The sequence below is a fragment of the Patiria miniata genome, unplaced genomic scaffold (assembly GCF_015706575.1).
Source record: "Patiria miniata isolate m_02_andy unplaced genomic scaffold, ASM1570657v1 HiC_scaffold_17, whole genome shotgun sequence".
Lineage (NCBI taxonomy): Eukaryota > Metazoa > Echinodermata > Asteroidea > Valvatida > Asterinidae > Patiria > Patiria miniata.
Window position 1 is genome coordinate 5,024,121 of NW_024037055.1, and position 16,758 is coordinate 5,040,878.

Genomic DNA, 16,758 nt, shown 5'->3' on the forward strand with positions numbered 1-16,758 from the left:
GGGTTCGCTCATACCCCCCCCCCCCCCCCCCCCCCCCCCGCCCTGCAAACAGGACGCTGGGATACTCTGATGAGCTTCACCGAATCTTGTGAAGGAAATTAAGCATCTGGCTGCAGCTGTTCAAGACCGCAGTTAGACAATGTTCCAAACGCTATCCGAAAACTTCCCATAGAAATGCACACGTTCCATACCAGATGTGATTTCTGTTTCATTGCGGACCATGTGGACAACATTTTGAGCGTCGCATAATGCAATTCGACCGTTCGTGATTCGAAACGGAGCCTGAGCAAGTGACGGGAATTGTAAAGTTACAACACAGATAAGTTTTACAGAATTTCCTACATTATTACGCTTTTCAATGAAAACAAAATCTCTAAACTTGAATAAAAGAGTAATGAATCAGTCTAGCTTAACGGCCGTTTCAAACCTTGCAGAGTCATGACCGTGATGACGCGCAGGTCACAGGTCGCGCAGAATCCAACCAATCAGAGCGTGAATTCATCAGAGTATCCCAGCGTCCTGTTTGCAGGGCGGGGTAGGGGGGGGTACGAGCGAATGGTGGGGGCTAATCGCTTTGAGCTGTCATTTGACAATTTCATTAATCCGAGGACCCGTGGTCACAGTGGCGCACCCAGGATTTGGCTGGGGGGGGGGGCTAACAATTTTTTGTTTTTCAAATTTTTTAGAAGTAAAAATTATTGGCCGCAGAAAAAAATTGGGTTGTGTACAAATGGATTGAAATTCAACAATGTATCTGACCCAAATTGTCTTGGCCTTGGAACAACATTGTCAGAAACGGTTGTAGCGGTTGAATGTGGATGGGACTCGACACCATAATGCCACTAGGTGGCGCTGTTCAAGGATGCAGAGGGTGGAGAGAGTTAAATGGACAAAGAGGGAGGCGTAACGTGGGGGGGGGGTACGTTGCTGTCCACGGTTTTTACTTCAATGGGCGTTCCCTTCCCCCCCCCCCGCTCTTTGCTTGCTAACCTCGTGCATGTTTTCCTTCAGACAAGTATGAGTTGTTAGGAGAGATCGATTTCTCATAAATTTTCTTTTTAATTTGTCACATTCTCTAACTAATATAAGTTGCTAAGCTGTTTCTTTTACATAAAGTGTCATTAAAAAAAATACAATCGAATGCCATTTTCAATAATACAAATGCAGGTAAAAGTTCCAACCCTCGAATTTATTAATTAAATATGAGTGGCTTTTTTAATAGACAACAAGAATATAATAACATTTTCACTTTTTTTCATAACTTACTCTGGTCTGTGCATTTAATTCGTGTCTTAAATTATGTACAGAAGCGAACAATTACTATTATAATTTATTTGTACATTCTTCGTCTGTTGCACCACGAAGTGATAGCCTATGCGCTTGCGCAGTTGACGCCACATTTCCCAATATAAATAATTATGTGACGCATATAGCCTATACGACTTGCACGGTTGACGCCACATTTCCCGACATAAATAATTATGTTATAACCTATTTGAAATATTAGTGTTACAATTAAACCGATGGACCAATAACACTGCACATCAATTTGTTTGCGAAGTAAGCGGCCGTGGAAAATTTGTCGATGACTAAAAATCGACCAACTCCAGTTGCGTGTTGACTTTCTGTTCGATCGTCGTTTCCAAACATGTGTGTATAGAAATAAACTATACGTTTAGAGAACAAAAAAACAATATTAAAATTACTTACTTCTATTTTGTTGAATAATAATACGCTTAAAGAATGATTATTTTTCAACACAATGCTGTTTTTCCTATCTCATTTGGACACCTACATCCAGAGATACTGACGGTTAATTGAAAGGGATATGTCAATGTGGTGCAATTTGCTGCAAAGTGGGTGAAAGGAGATTAACATGCCAGCGATCTCTCTGTTGGCCAACTTACCTATTGTTCTTTGCCAATCAATGTTCAGTTGGAACAACCTAAACTTATGCTCCAATGATTATGCAAACTAGTTACATAATCAATTAATCGTAGATTCCAACTAAACGTTTTTGTTCTAAATATATCATTTTTTTTTTACATACTGTACAGTACATTAAGGCTCTACACGGTCTTTTATTTCGTCCATGCAGCTATGTTTGGCGGTGCCGCTCATGATAGTGCTTTCTATTAATGGTGCATCGAATGCATTTTTTTCACAGTCAATATAATTTGTGTGTGCATTCTATCCTACAACAAAGTTAAGCACAATGTTTCCGCTTTCATAGTCTGAGTATCGCATAACTTGAATAATAATAAACTCAGCTGATTTTCTTTTTCATATTAAATTACATATGCGGTCTACTCGATATTGATGTGGATGGTTAGGTAGGCGGCACGTCCAACTGTATCAGCACCTGCAATGTCAAAATTGAAGAAAAGAAAAACAATGAACTCAGAACATGGGAAAATAATCCAATAGTAGTTTACTTTTCCGCTCATGTTTTTTTTTGGGGGGGAGGCTGGCGTCGCAAAGCATTATGGGTAGGTCACTCGCCAGCCAAAATAGGTACGTTCGAGTAGCTCACCCGGGTCGACTCGGTAAAGTCAGGCGGGTTAGCCACGACAGCCGGGCTAATCAAACGCTTAAACGCGGGCCATCCCATGATCCCCACGTGACGTCCGTATAGCCGCGGCCGTAGTCACTGACAAAACGCCCTTTTCGGAAAGCACAACGTTGGGCTGGAATTATAGCCTCTAAAATCGCAATGAGATAAATAACTAGGCCTTAGTCCTATTATGTTGAGTCTTCAAATAAATTTGAAATTTTGTGTTCACTTGATCTGTTCCGCTGCCCGGCCGCCATACTTGTCCGAGTTCAAATCTCCGTAAATACCCTAAATATGGCTTTTATATATTTTGTCTTGTTTATTTTCAAATGTAACTTCTTCTTCTTCTTTTTTACTGAACTTGAAGTATATTTAACTTTTTTTCGGAGGACTTTTTATGGGAAATAAACAGCGATCGAGTAATATTACATTGACAGATTTGGCATACGATTTTCATTCGAACAAGAGATATGAATAATGGGATATTGGTGTTTCAAAGGCAAAATCACAAAAGAAAAGAAAATGGAGTGGAACAGTTATAATATTTGGGGAGTTAATCATCCTTACTCGCAGCTGAGACGCTGCATTGCGAAGGACGCGTGAACAACGTGGCCAAGCCGAGGCATGTGAATGCGAATTAATATGCAGCCGACATAATGACCCATGTCTGATCGACCACGGAGCACAGCCAGAGATCGACTTGATGATTTCTTTGCGGAGGGAGGAAAACCGGAGAGCCTCGTGGCACAGGAGAGAACCAACGCACATTAAATTTTACTCTACTCACATGATGGTCCGAGCCGGGAAACGGACCCGGGCCGTAGTGGTGACAGCTAGAGGCGAGCGCTTAATGTACAAGCCACCCGCGTTGCCTACTAATGCCAAGTGTTGTTCCAAGGCTAGATTTGAATTTCAGTGTTCCCCTATTGAAGCCGCTATCGGCGGCAGAGAGCGCTATCAACAAGATTAATCGAACCCTTGTCTACTTTGGCACTATACTCAAGTATTTCCGTTCATACCTCAGGCTCGCGCTAATGTGCACACAACGTACAAGGTACCAAGACTAGCGAATGCCCCGCTTAAGGACCGTTGCCCACGCCTAGCCTCCGCTTATTATACCAAACGTACCTGTAGTTAGCACATCCTGCCACACTACTTTGCCCGCCGTGTTGCTGTAGAGTATGATCGGGTAGGGGTACTCTGCAGATGGACGCTCATATTGGCAGTCCGTTAGCATTTGGGAATCTGTCACTACCAGCCAGCCTTTATCTCCAGGGCAGCCGCCATAGTTGTGATTAATGTAGAACCGGCGTTCTCTGAGCGAGTAATAGAGAAAAAAATACAACAACAGACTCTTGTGCTTCTTCATTATGGAGGCCTATAGCTAATTGCTACGTTACAACATAAGATTAAGAATGCAACTTCACTATCAGTCCAACCGTTCAAAGGGCCTCGGTTGTTAATCATCGTCATTATCATCTAGCGGGCGGTAGCAACCAAGTTCTAGTTCACAACGCCACGCCAGATGTCTTTATCCCTAATTATGCATGACGGTCTTCAATTTCACATTGGGTGACTCTGCCAATTATATCAATGTAGTTGAAAGGTCTTTGTCCTCTATTAGGACATAGAAGTCTCCAACATATAATACATCAGATATGACCTGGTCTGCAGCACGGTAGCAGTGGCCAGCAAAGCGAACTCGTCAGAGACAGGTGGAGTGTCTCCGTAGATCTGTTCTGTCAATATACAGGTATCTTTAGTTTAAACATGTTTTGAGGACATTTAGTGGGGGCAGTCATCGAAAGGACTGATGACATTAACAAGACTGACATGTATTAGTTTGTTGGCAAATAAAACAATTTAAAAAGTCGGGGAAAAACCCGAGCGTAACGACATGTCCGACTTTCAACGAAAAACGTATTCGGAAAACTGCGGACATCTCCGGAAAGGGGCAGGATCCTGCTTGCTTTGGTAACCTGCATGACGGTTAATAATACGCCTGTCAGAATTGTCAGGATATATTGGTCAGGGAACCAGACTGAAAACAAATGTATACATACTCGTTGACATCACCTTCAATACTGAAGTAGTTCGTCGCGGTCGAGATGAGGTCCTGCCAGGGGCTTGAGATGAGGCGATTCTTGCTGAACCAACTGCTGACATCTGAGCCGGTTCCGTTGAAGATCAACTCTACCCTGCTGACGTTACTGGAATCATACAGGGACAGTTTGACCTGAGCACGAAGAAAGACATAAACAAGTAGGCTTATAGAAAACAAAATGAGGAAGTGTGGCCAAACAGTTCATTGAGAACCAAAACTTGTCTTGTGGGGAGTCATGACGCGAATTGGGCGCAGACTACCCATACGACGTACCGCAGTGACACGAGGCCTTTTGCACTTTTACGTAAGAGACGCTCAGCATCAATACATTGTTCACAATGGGTGAGAATGGCACTAAGTCACCAGACCATTCCAGAGCTGGGGGTTGCTGACACAGGCCTAAGGCTTGCCCGAATCACGTGATAAGGCAACAGTCTCTTTGGTCTGGAGAATTCAAAGTTAAAATGTGCCAAGCATTGGAGCAAGTCAGGGTACCAGATGTTACTCGAATTTAATTGGCAAATGGCTTATTGCCTTTTAAGCTGTGAAAGCACTTACTCGCCCTATGTCCAGATCACCGCTGTTCCAGGATCCGTACAGCGAGTCATCCCGCCAGCTCCCACCGACACCCAGCGTTGCCTCGTTCCAGGTCGCTGCAGTCCACATGTCGTACATCTTCACTCCGTTGCCTGCCACACCTTTAAACACGAGCTGCCATTCCGGGGCTACGGCACAAAACAAAAGACGGTAAGCCTATTTTAATTTAAAAAAGGGGAGGTCGAGATGTAACTATAACAGCTGTACTGATCACCCGACCTGGACCAAGTGGTTTTTCAATAAATTCGATCTGTTATGATTCCCTGCCTTGATGTTTTCCGATAAGGTCATGTAGGCCTATACTTCTACCGCACCGCTCATGTGTGCTTATGGGGTACAGGGTGAGTCAAAAACACGAAACCCATATGTCGGGACCATTGAATTAGTGAAGTTCTGCATGTAGCACTTTCAAAATCTACAATATAAAAGCCCAATTCATAAGCTTCCTTTTAGTACAAGAATCATTCAAATCACTCATGTACTTTTCAATTTTTTTTTTATAATAAACAAGTTCATTTTCATCTTCGAGAGGTGGTAAGGCAAAATACAGAAAAAAAAATGTTTGGCGTCCTGCCTTTTGAAGAAAAAGGAAGGAAGAGGCCCTTTCCCACCCCCACAAAATGGCCGCCCTACCGGGCTATTTTCCAAGATGGCCGCCAGCCCTTTTTTTAATGGCCGCCACTTGGACTCGGGAATGACATACAAGCTTTATAACTATGGGATAGATGCAACAGACAAAGAGGCCAGAATGATATAACTGTTTAAAATTTATCATTTTTATCGTGTTTTTAAAAAAGAAAAGGAGGGGTTTTCCAAAAAGGAAGCGGACGGGGACGTTAAACATGTTTTTTTTTTATTTGGCCTAATATAAACTATGCTGACAGCGCCTGAAAAAAAAATGTGTTTCTTACCTGGTGTTGTCTGAAGCTCCTGAAAATCAGTATTTGCCTGAAAAGACAGGTTTATACAATGTTTACAGTCTTTCATTTTCACTCTAAAACCTAATGAAAGTAGGTACCAGACAATTCGGTGTGAAAAATAAACAGTCGGATTGACACAGCTTGATTATTCTCTCTCTCTCCCCCCCCCTCTCTCTCTCTCTCTCTTGGGGGAGACAGATTGGCGAAGCGGTACTTTCCTCGCCTAGCTGCTGTGACCCGGGTTTAAATCCCTTCTTGCGTTTTCCTGCCCGATTCCATGGGCTTTTACCACTGATCTCTATATAAAGAATGGATAGCTAATAAAGAGCCGCACAATGAATGAATTTGACGCCATATTGGTGAGACCGGCATGTGATCCGCAAAGGACAAGTTGCCGTTTTTATAGACAGCATGATTTCTTTTGTAACGTCGCGGTTCACTTGACTTATATTTTGACCACCACCACTGACCAAGGTTAACTACAATTTTTTAACGTCGTGGTTACTAAAATGCCGCAAATATTACTTTTTCGGCGTTTTGAAATAATAATTACTACGGAAATGTGTCCCTTTTAGAACATCATAATATGTGTGCGTGACCAAAATGCGCGTCAACTGTTGATACAACGCGCGCGTATTTACGCGTAGAACGTTCGTATTATACGCGGCCATCTTCGCGAGACCGGGGGCGAATTGGTCAATATGCAAAGTCTACTGTGTGAATGTTGTATGCATATCCGCTATCCAGTCTTTATATAGAGATCAGTGGCTTTTACCTATAAAATATCATTCTTGTGTTTTTCTCCCGCCACTAAAACTGTAATTTCCTTCCACATCTTCTACCAAGAGACCCCACTCGAAAAAAGTCTTATCCATCCTTTTCTTGCGCTGTAGGATGTGGTTGAAATAAATAACAAAAATAAAATCAAGTAAAAAAAATCACTCCGAACCCCCTCCCCCGCACTTTTTCGCCAAAGAGTGGAAGTTTCAATTTCTAAGAGTGGTTTCTTCACCCAGTACATTAAAAAACCTGATTGGAATGGGAGCTCAGTCCATTCGATAAATTATATTTCACCCCAAACACCTCGGCTCTAGATTTATTCAGATAAAATGAATCGATCAGTGCTGTGGGAATTAACGTAAGAGCTACATATTAGGCCAAAAAAATTAATAAGTCGGTCTCTGGTCAGCGCGCGCGTCGATTTTAATCATGCGCGTCAATCTTTTTTTTCCCCCAAAATGTTCCGCGGTAGCTCCAACAGTGCCCTCTATTGCCGCACCTCCTCAACTTTTTTTTACCAAAGAGCACCAAGGAATGGGAAATTGCACCAAGGCAAATGATCGAGAGCACCAAGGCAAATTATGGAGGACACCAATGTACGTGAAGACACCCAATAGCAAAATAGTACCCCACCTTGTCTGTACAAACCAAGCTTGAAGAAAGAAAAAAAAGCCAAAAAAAAAAAAAGAAGCCGCGTGACCGCGTCAATTCCGGAACTTTGGTCTGACCAGAGACCGACTTTTTTTTTTTTGGCCTAACACCGTTTTTTTTTTTTAATTAAAAAAAGGCTTCACCGGTCCATGCCTTCTCGGCTTGTATGATTTCACAGTTGACGACTAAGGTCCGTGAAAATACGATTGTCATTTAATCGATTTCTAGTGCTCTCAGTTATAGGCCTAATTCAATTTTTATTAGATACGGTCATTCAGCGTATAAATATCACACAGAAAACGTCAGGTTTAAGCCCTCAAACGGCCGATTGTGTATTTTGTTTAAACCCAATGAATAAAATTTGATATGTACGGAATACGCCCAACTGGGCTTCAAAACGCGTTTTAGGCCTAAACGGATTGTTATTAAACGGAGAAAACATTAAAAGTACACTCAACCAAAAAAGAAAGTCCACCCTTAATAATTGTTTGTCTAACTCAAAAATTATGGTGCACGTCTTGCTCAAATGACGACTGACCAGTACAGAAATTCCTTAGCAATCCAGCCATACTCTTTGTTTGGCCGAAAACAATGCAATTTATAACAACAGTAGGCACCGACAAAAAGTTGCCCTTTTGTATAGGCCTACGTGCAAGGTGAGTGTGAACCATAACATAAATTTATACAAATGTGCAGCTGTTTTCGGTATCATTTGTCGTAAATTACATGCATTCGTACACATTATCCCCGTTTTCGGCCAAATAAAGAGTATGGCTGGATTGCTAAGGAATTTCTGTACTGATTAGTCGTTATTTGAGCGAGAGGTGCTCAATAGTTTTTGAGTTAGACAAAAAAGTATTGGAAGGGTACTTTCTTTTTTGGTTGAGTGTAGAATATAAACTTGATATGATACTTGTACAATGGGCCGACAATAATAAAGTTTGACCTAGAATTCCTAAATGTATTCTCAAATTACCTTAGAACGAAGGAGGGACATGCCCGACCCCTTTTTAGCGGGGGGGGGGGGGGGGGGGGGGGACACCCTTACCTTAAATATCACCCCACCCGTAAGATATATGATCCGACCATTATTGGACCCCCTTTCTCCTTCATAAAATTCTCATCAGAAATGAGAAAAGAGGTCCTCGCTATTGATGTTTCAGTTTAATTTCAATGTGAATATTAGACAAAGACATCGACGGAGGGATGTATTTTAACCCACAATTTGAGTGAAAAATGTACAAAAATGTATACACTGACTCATTTGTTATTTGCAAATACATGTAGTTTTCTTCCTTCCTTCCTTGAAAGTGCAGCCTCATACGGTAGCAATGCAATGCCAGAACACCGGAGCGAACCCCTTCTCTTAGCGATTCAATTCAATTCAATTCAAGAAGACATTTATTCCACACTCCTCTAGAGAATACATCCATAAATAAAGACTGGTAAATAGCAAAATAACAATTCCATAAATTTGTATCAAAAATAATAAAAGTAAAATGCGCTATGAAGCAATTACAATAACAATTCATAGCGATAAGTGTTACTGAATTGTTTAACGTGCATTACACAACACACGGGACCTTCGGCTTTACATCCCATCCGAAAGACGAAGCAATAATGGTTAAGTGCCTTGCTCAATATACTTAAACAAGCAAAATTGGGGTATGTTGGATAAGGCCAACTCACCTCCTCGAGCTGCGCGCCGTAGTAAGAGAAGTCAACATCCTCCACCAGGCTCTCGGGAAATTCCTCCACCCTGGCGCCGTTGAGCTGACAGGTCCTGCCGGTTTTGTCGTAGTTGAAGGACCGGCACTGGATGTCGCCTTCCCTCAGACACAGTACCGCGCAATTGGACCTTGTCACGCCCGTGTGGCTCCCGATCGAGTGGCCGACCAACGCGCGGTGCTCTTGGGCCGCGTACGTCGCCTCCCGCCATTGCCAGGACGAGGCACAGGCGACGGTTGCTGCTACGCACGCCACAATCGATACCAATAAGTTGGTGGCACATTTGAAGACCGAAGAACCTCCAAAAGCCGAGAGCAATGTTGCCATTTTCCTTTCTTAGGACCAGGTTTTGCCGATGAGTGTAGAATTATCTAAGGTAAAATAGTTAAGCATTACTTTATATAATCCATGAAGGCAAACGAAATTTAGAAAGCATGCACGGATACACACCTACATCTCAGCTGAACGTGCAAGTGAAAATAACCAAATGCTCCATCATCCCTCCCTTATGCGCATGCGTGTCGGTGCGGCGATATCATAAACTGCATGATTGTATCCCTGATCCGTCTACAAAATATCAGTGTAGGTGGGCACGGACATCCGGGAGCTTCTTTCATTGCCTAGTCTAGTTCCCAGACCTACGTGTACTTGAAACTCCATGGTTCTGCATGAGTCTGAAGAGTGTTGAATGGTAACTCATAGCAACCGGTGAAAATTGGTGTCCAAACAAATACAGTGTTTTCATGGTCAGACGTCAGCCCACCAGCACCTAAATTGAGATCAGTGGTTATTTATGTGCGCAATTACAACACGCCTTTGCATATAGCAATTGGTCTTGAAACAGTTGCGCCTGTTATGTCAACTCGTCTGAATACTTTTCGTTTATATCCATTCAGATTCGTTGACAAGACTTCTTTTCCGCTTTTAGAGGGCGATTTCAAACATTCACCATCATCTATTTCACTTTTAGTTTAACGCCTTTGGCACCAGTTACAACTAGGTTTTCTTTAATCAAATTAGCTGTACCTGAAATCAATTTAGACAAGGTATGCTTGTGTATTGGCCGTCTGTTTCTCAAAATCGAGTGCACGGACGATTGAACAGAGGTGCTAGGTCCAATGGTTACAGTGTGCGATACGTGTGCCGTGGTACATGGGTTCGAATCCTGACCGTGGGAACATGTTGCTTGTGCTCTTGAGCAAGGCACTTTACCATTATTGCTTCGTTCTTCGGATGGAACGTAAAGCCGTAGGTCCCGTGTGTTGGGTAATGCACGTTAACAGTAACAGTCTTATCGCTACAAAAGAAGGGGTTTGCCCGGTGTTTCTGGCAGTGGCTGCTATATGCAACGCATGGCAGCACCTTGTAAACCATTATAAGGTGCTATAATGGGTCTCATATTTCTCATTAACTGTATTTACCTTTCTTTAATAATAGACATAATTTCCAGCGCCTTGAATACCTAATTGCTGGTAGATACGTGCGCTATATAAGACTCCGGTATTATTATTATTATTATTATTAACTGACGTTGAATTGAAATGGCATTAAAGACGTGCATTCAAATTCAGACTTAACTGAATTATCGATTTTTAGAAATTGGCAGGGAAAACTATCAACTGGTCTCCCTTCAAATTAGGTACATGTAGTTGACATATCGTTTCCGAGCCAACAGTTCTCTGCGCGGCAACCGTACTTCGATCGATACGTGAACAACGGTTCGACCGATGCTGAATAAATACACACCTCGCTCGTTTCTGCTTAATCGTCTGAAAATATCTTGGACAGCTTTTAATGAAACGTCGATCAAACTGCAGATGCGTATACGTTTGGTACGATATCAACAAAAATCGAGCAGCCATATTTATTTTACACGTTCGAACCAGAGATCAGTGGTTCGAACACGAGGTGGACGCATAATGATGCCTCGAAATAAAATTACTCGAAATTTTAACCGCACTTTCTTCTATACGTTTGTATCGCGTTTTGTATGATACTTTTTCCCCCTGATTTGTGGGGGCACACAATGGTTTTGGACATACTTCTAAACAAAATATCTATTTTTGCCTTCTCCAAACTTCAAATCGCACACCATGGTGTGCGATTTGCATTCCAAGTATGTAAACGTACATAACCAATAGCTTAGTTTTTTTGTAATAATAATGTACAGGGTGAGTCAAAGAGAAATTGGCCCGGATTGAAGATTTTATTAATTAAATTAAATTTGACACCCAAACGAAGCATATATAAATCGATTACGTTCGTCCTTTCGTTAAAACAAAAATTACCAGAATTGATGCATGCTATGCGAAATTATGCATATTTTAAAAGAGTCAATTTTATAACAGGTGTCCGGGAAATGTCATTTGAAGCTATTGAGCTCAGTGAGAACCATAGATTACACACAGACATTAAGACACGATTTTTATATTATTTCTCAAGACTAAAAAATTAATTTAAATGTCAGATTTTGTGTTTTAAATACGAGGATTTTTTTTCAAAACGCACTTATTTCAATGCAGTAGACCGATAAATGAAAGCTGAATTTTGTTACAAGTCAGTAGGCTTCAGGTCAAAATACAAATGGTTTCCTAACCAGGAATGATAAATAATCGATAAATAAATCGCTTAGCGGTCGGGAGCACTCAACTCTCCAACTACATCGTCCATAAAATGATATAGAGAGCTTATAGGATTACATTCCATTTTGGCTGTTAATTGACTCATTACAACTGATCGTCTTTTGTTGTCATGGATAGATTATCTCTGCCTGCGCCTGCCTTATGGGGCTGTGCACTGGGCTGGCCAATTAACACAACACTGCTGCCTCACAATAGCCTATCATAATGAGCTAAGAGTCATGGCTTTCATATCGGGAAACGAAATGAAAGGAGATTAAGGGCATTCATTCCTGCTTGACGAACCATTTGCATTTTGACCTGGGGCCTTCTTCCTATGTTTTGTTTTTATTAAATGGTGCAAACTACATATTGGTTACTTTTTGGACCCCACCCTGTATACATGGCCGCGTTAATTGCTAAACATCGGGAAGTGGTTTGTACTTATTTTGTTTTACGAGGAAGAACTGAATATTGAATTTCCCCTTCAATGTCCTTACTTTAGATGTACATGTGTTCGTATTGTTTAATTTCTTGATATTTTAAAAGAATTTTGAACACATCCCTCATAGCTACCTGGACCGCAGCGTGGAATGGAAATTGTCTCCCACGCACAAAGCCCGGTCACTCTTTTCAATACAGGTGACGTGCGAAACACATAAAAGACTCCAAAAACAAACGTGTAGAGAACACACGTACGTCTATTTACGAAGACTCTTTTGTATCACTTAATTATCCACACGAGCAACTCCAATGCCACACTATACAGTGTGTATCAAAAAAAAAATGCAAACAACATTTAACGGAATGCCAGACTTAGAATGTGTAACCAACATAGATAATATAGGTATGGTTTTAAAGATACGCCTTTCAACTTTAAAATGAGACATCAAACGTCCAAATCTGATAATTTGTGACAGAATTTTGAGTAATTTTCCTAGAGAGGTCAAATTGACCATAGGACCAAGTTTTCAATTTTAGGCTTGGAACAAAGGTAACCTTATTGCCTCTGTGTGGATTATTGCCTGGCCGACAAAAATGTGTTTAGCGAATGATCACAACTCTAAATACTTTTTTGCTATCAGTTTGCAAACATGTTTACATGCTAAATATTTTTTTGTAGGCTGGGCAAATATCCACACGGAGGCAATAAGGCTATTCCCAATGCCTAAAATTGATAACTTGGTCCCATGGTCAATTTGACCTCCCTTGAAAAATTACTCATAACTCTGTCAAAAAATATCAGATTTTGACGTTTGGTTTCTCAGTTGAAAGTGGAAAGGCGTATCTTTCAAACCATACCTATTTATTATTTATGTTTGTCACATGTTGTACGTCTGACATTCGGTTGTATTTTGTTGCATTTTTGTATACACACTGTAGGGTTTTTTGAGCGGTGATGAAGCTGTATGAGTTATTAATCCCCCTCCCCATAAACAAATGTCAATGTCAAAGTTACCTCCGTTGGCAATTATACCACTGGCCGAGCTACAGTGACAAACGTTTCACACTTCAGAGCGTGCGCTACTTCATTACAATTTCTCCCTTGCGTTATAAAAGCCTTGACAATAATTAGTACGGTAATCACCCGAAACGCCATAATGAGCAGCCTTGCTCAAGGTGAACACAAGCGTACTTCTAAATACCCTGTGATATTGTTCCGCTTGAAATGTTATCGTTCAGGGGAAAACAATAATTAAAGGTGGTACTAAACCGGTGTGCCTTCATGTAATTTATTTTTAATTTGAAGAAACTCGTAAACTACTGCGAGGAATACTCAATGACTGGAACCCTGACGTCGGACACACACACATGGCTAAAATGATAATCATGTTCTGAATGCTTATTAAGGGAATGTACAAATATGATTACAAATATGAAACTTTTCAGCTGGACATGCTACGGAGTCCACTTATGAGACAAAACTTGTGTGCATAGATTTTCTTTGTTTTCTCAAAATTTAATAGCTAAAACCTAAACCGGTTTAATATACAGAAAAAGTGACATGGATCAAGATTTGTTTCTTCCTAAAAAAAAATCAAATTTGATACACAAATGAAGTACTTCTTAAAAGAACATATTCTTCCACTCATCATCTGAACAAAAGAATTAATGAAATTGATATATGCAATCAGGAGTTATGCATGTTTTACTAAAAGAACCTATTTTCAATGCTGTCCATGGAATGTCCTTGGAAGTTACTGAGCCGAGTGAGAATTACAATTTCACGCAGCCATTCGTACACAAATGAAATTTTAATCAATAATTTGGAGTCAAGACAGAATCATTATTGTTTACTATCAGATCTTGTGTTTTAAATATGAGGAACAAGTCAACTCTATTTTTCCCCTGAAATATTGATGACGATATCTGTCGCTTTGCAATTATTAATTGGTATACTCATCAGTTCGTAGAACGGTAAATGATCAGTGGTGGCGAGATGAATTTTGTAATCTCGTTATCAATGTACAAATATAGTCATCACTCATTACTGCAAATTACATGAAAATTTCACAGTTACTAGACAGTCAATAACATGTAATTTATCCATATGTTATTTTTATGAAAAGAGGCGAGCCACATATTTAAAATCATATATATAAAACGGTCACTTTCGTTTTTGCTAACCCTGTAGTTGTTCTGCAGCCCACTTGGCATTTTAAGTAATTTTGATGCTTCGAAAGAAAGAAATTGCAAGACGAGTAAATGACCCCACATGCCTTGACTGCTTAGAACGCGGGAAGACAATTTTCAGGACAACAAATAGAACTCGTTCTTGTTTTTATTTTAGGCTCATTCCGCCATGATTGTGGTGACGCTATCTGAACCCATCGGTTCACCGTTAGTGTTATCTTTGTAATATGCTAAATTTGGGCCCGTAAACGTGCTCGTGAGTAATTTTCTCGCCTTTCATTTTTTTAATTAATTCCTTTCAACGCGTCAAAGATCACGCATCCCTATACACAAAGAAGGTCGATTTATATTCGGTCAATAATTTAACACTGATGGCATGCTATATAGAAATTTTGTAGCAGTGGGGTCAGGTAGCATAATAATAAAAACATGAAATATTCATAGGTTTTTTTTTATGGGGGGGGGGTAATCATAAGCAAAGAAGTCAGTAATTGTTTTTTTCTCACTCTTTATGATTGGACAGATGCAGTTTTCTCTGTGACCATTTCATTTATACAATCTCAAAGCAAGTAAATACCCAATTTTAACCAGGTTTCAAAGTCTTTGTCAAGTGATTATTATCGTACACCTACCATGTAAAACTATTTTCAGGAACACGGGCCCTGTTTCGTATATACGCGTAATAAGATGGCCATTCAACGTTCGACTAAACTGAAAGTGAAACTGGAGTCGCTACATACACTCAACTGAAAAAGAAAGTCCCCCGTCCAATGCCTATTGTCCTACTCAAAAACTTCTGAGCACATCTCGCTCAAATAACCACTGATCAGTACAGAAATTCCTTAGCAATCCAGCCTTACACTTCGTTTGGCCCAAAACAGTGATAATGTGCACAAAATTATGCAATTTAAGACAAATGATACCGAAAACAGTTGCACTTTTGTATACGTGCAAGTTGTGGCTTACGCTCACTTTGCACGTATACAAAAGTGCAATTTTTTCCGGTACCTTTTGTCATGAATTGCCCAATTTTGTACACATTATCACTGTTTCGGGCCAAACAAAAAGTATGGCTGGATTTCTAAAGAATTTCTGTACTGATCAGGCGTAATTTGAGCAAGATGTGCCAAGTAGTTTTTGACTTAGACAAAAAAGTATTAAGGGGGGGGGGACTTTCTTTTTTGTTTGAGGGTGTTACTCATCAACCCGCGTTGTGATCACACTCCAAGGCGGGAACATCGATGAAACAAGTCTGTCAGGCGCCAATTGACCCATCAAGCCGCCGTGTCACTAGCATGAAACGACTGAGAATATTTCTTCTCCCCCGATATGGGACGTAGTCCCATATCGATGCGAAAGCCATGGTCTATGATATATGATAAGATTCGCTGATTAATTATGCAAGACAACCGCATCTTGATCTCTACATTTTGACCAATTAGCGGGCACTTTCTGTATCGGGTCTTTGATCATTCACCCGTTGTCGCGTCATAGACATGAATAAAACCAAAACCTGTGTCACGCGCCCTGTATTATGTTACGCGATATGCGCCCGGCTGTTGTTGAAATACAAAACAGTGCATTCCAATTGACCAATCACAGTTTTAGTCCTCATTTGGGAATTTAACGACGTCTCGATGTTGTAAAGTTGACTCTGATTGGCTGAGGTGCGAGATGGAATAAATCTGCATGCTTTGACATATCAAACTTTATGACTTGGCTGTATAGCTCCGTGGATAACGTGTGACACTCAGACTAGCTTCGGGAAGGAGCGGGCCGTGATACGAGCCGGAACAAACCAACAATAATTTACGTCTTTGTTCGTCATCGTAGTTTGATTTAGAATGTACGGAAAATGCCCGCAATGCCACTTTTGTTTGTATGGCTTTTGTTTGTATATGTTTGTATGGCATTTTGCTGCCGCGGGGGATTTTTAATTTAAATTCCTTCATTCGGGCGGCCGGAATAGAAATTCCAGGGTAATCCTCGGTGGCCGAATCCCCTAAAATATTTCTTTGTTCGTATTTTACCCAAGGGCGGGTGAATGCAACGTTATGTGAGAGCAGTGGAGTCTATAGCCATTGCCGTCGAGTTCTGTGAACTACCAAGAGGTTTCGGGTTTTCAATATCGCTCGATGGCCGTTCCTGTTTGCAGCACAAGTGGACACTCGT

General features: G+C 40.9%; 1 protein-coding gene across 1 annotated transcript; it reads right to left on the reverse strand.

Moving 5' to 3' along the window:
• Positions 1-1,052: 1,052 nt before the first annotated feature.
• Positions 1,053-10,495, reverse strand: LOC119723583. Its single transcript, XM_038194306.1, has 6 exons — positions 9,296-10,495; positions 6,167-6,203; positions 5,217-5,383; positions 4,618-4,790; positions 3,683-3,870; positions 1,053-2,362 (listed from the first exon to the last, which is right to left on the reverse strand). The coding sequence occupies exons 1-6, from the start codon at positions 9,659-9,661 to the stop codon at positions 2,307-2,309; spliced, it is 987 nt and encodes a 328-aa protein (XP_038050234.1). The 5' UTR covers positions 9,662-10,495; the 3' UTR covers positions 1,053-2,306.
• Positions 10,496-16,758: the final 6,263 nt, after the last annotated feature.

What these genes read in the sequence shown, in the direction of transcription:
- LOC119723583 (XM_038194306.1), bottom strand. Translation starts at nt 9,661, where the DNA reads ATGGCAACATTGCTCTCGGCTTTTGGAGGTTCTTCGGTCTTCAAATGT. An exon ending in GGAGCTTCAGACAACACCAG is followed by an intron (nt 5,384 to 6,166) that starts GTAAGAAACACA and finishes TTTGTGCCGTAG; the next exon opens with CCCCGGAATGGCAGCTCGTG. An exon ending in ATTGAAGGTGATGTCAACGA is followed by an intron (nt 3,871 to 4,617) that starts GTATGTATACAT and finishes TTACTCGCTCAG; the next exon opens with AGAACGCCGGTTCTACATTA.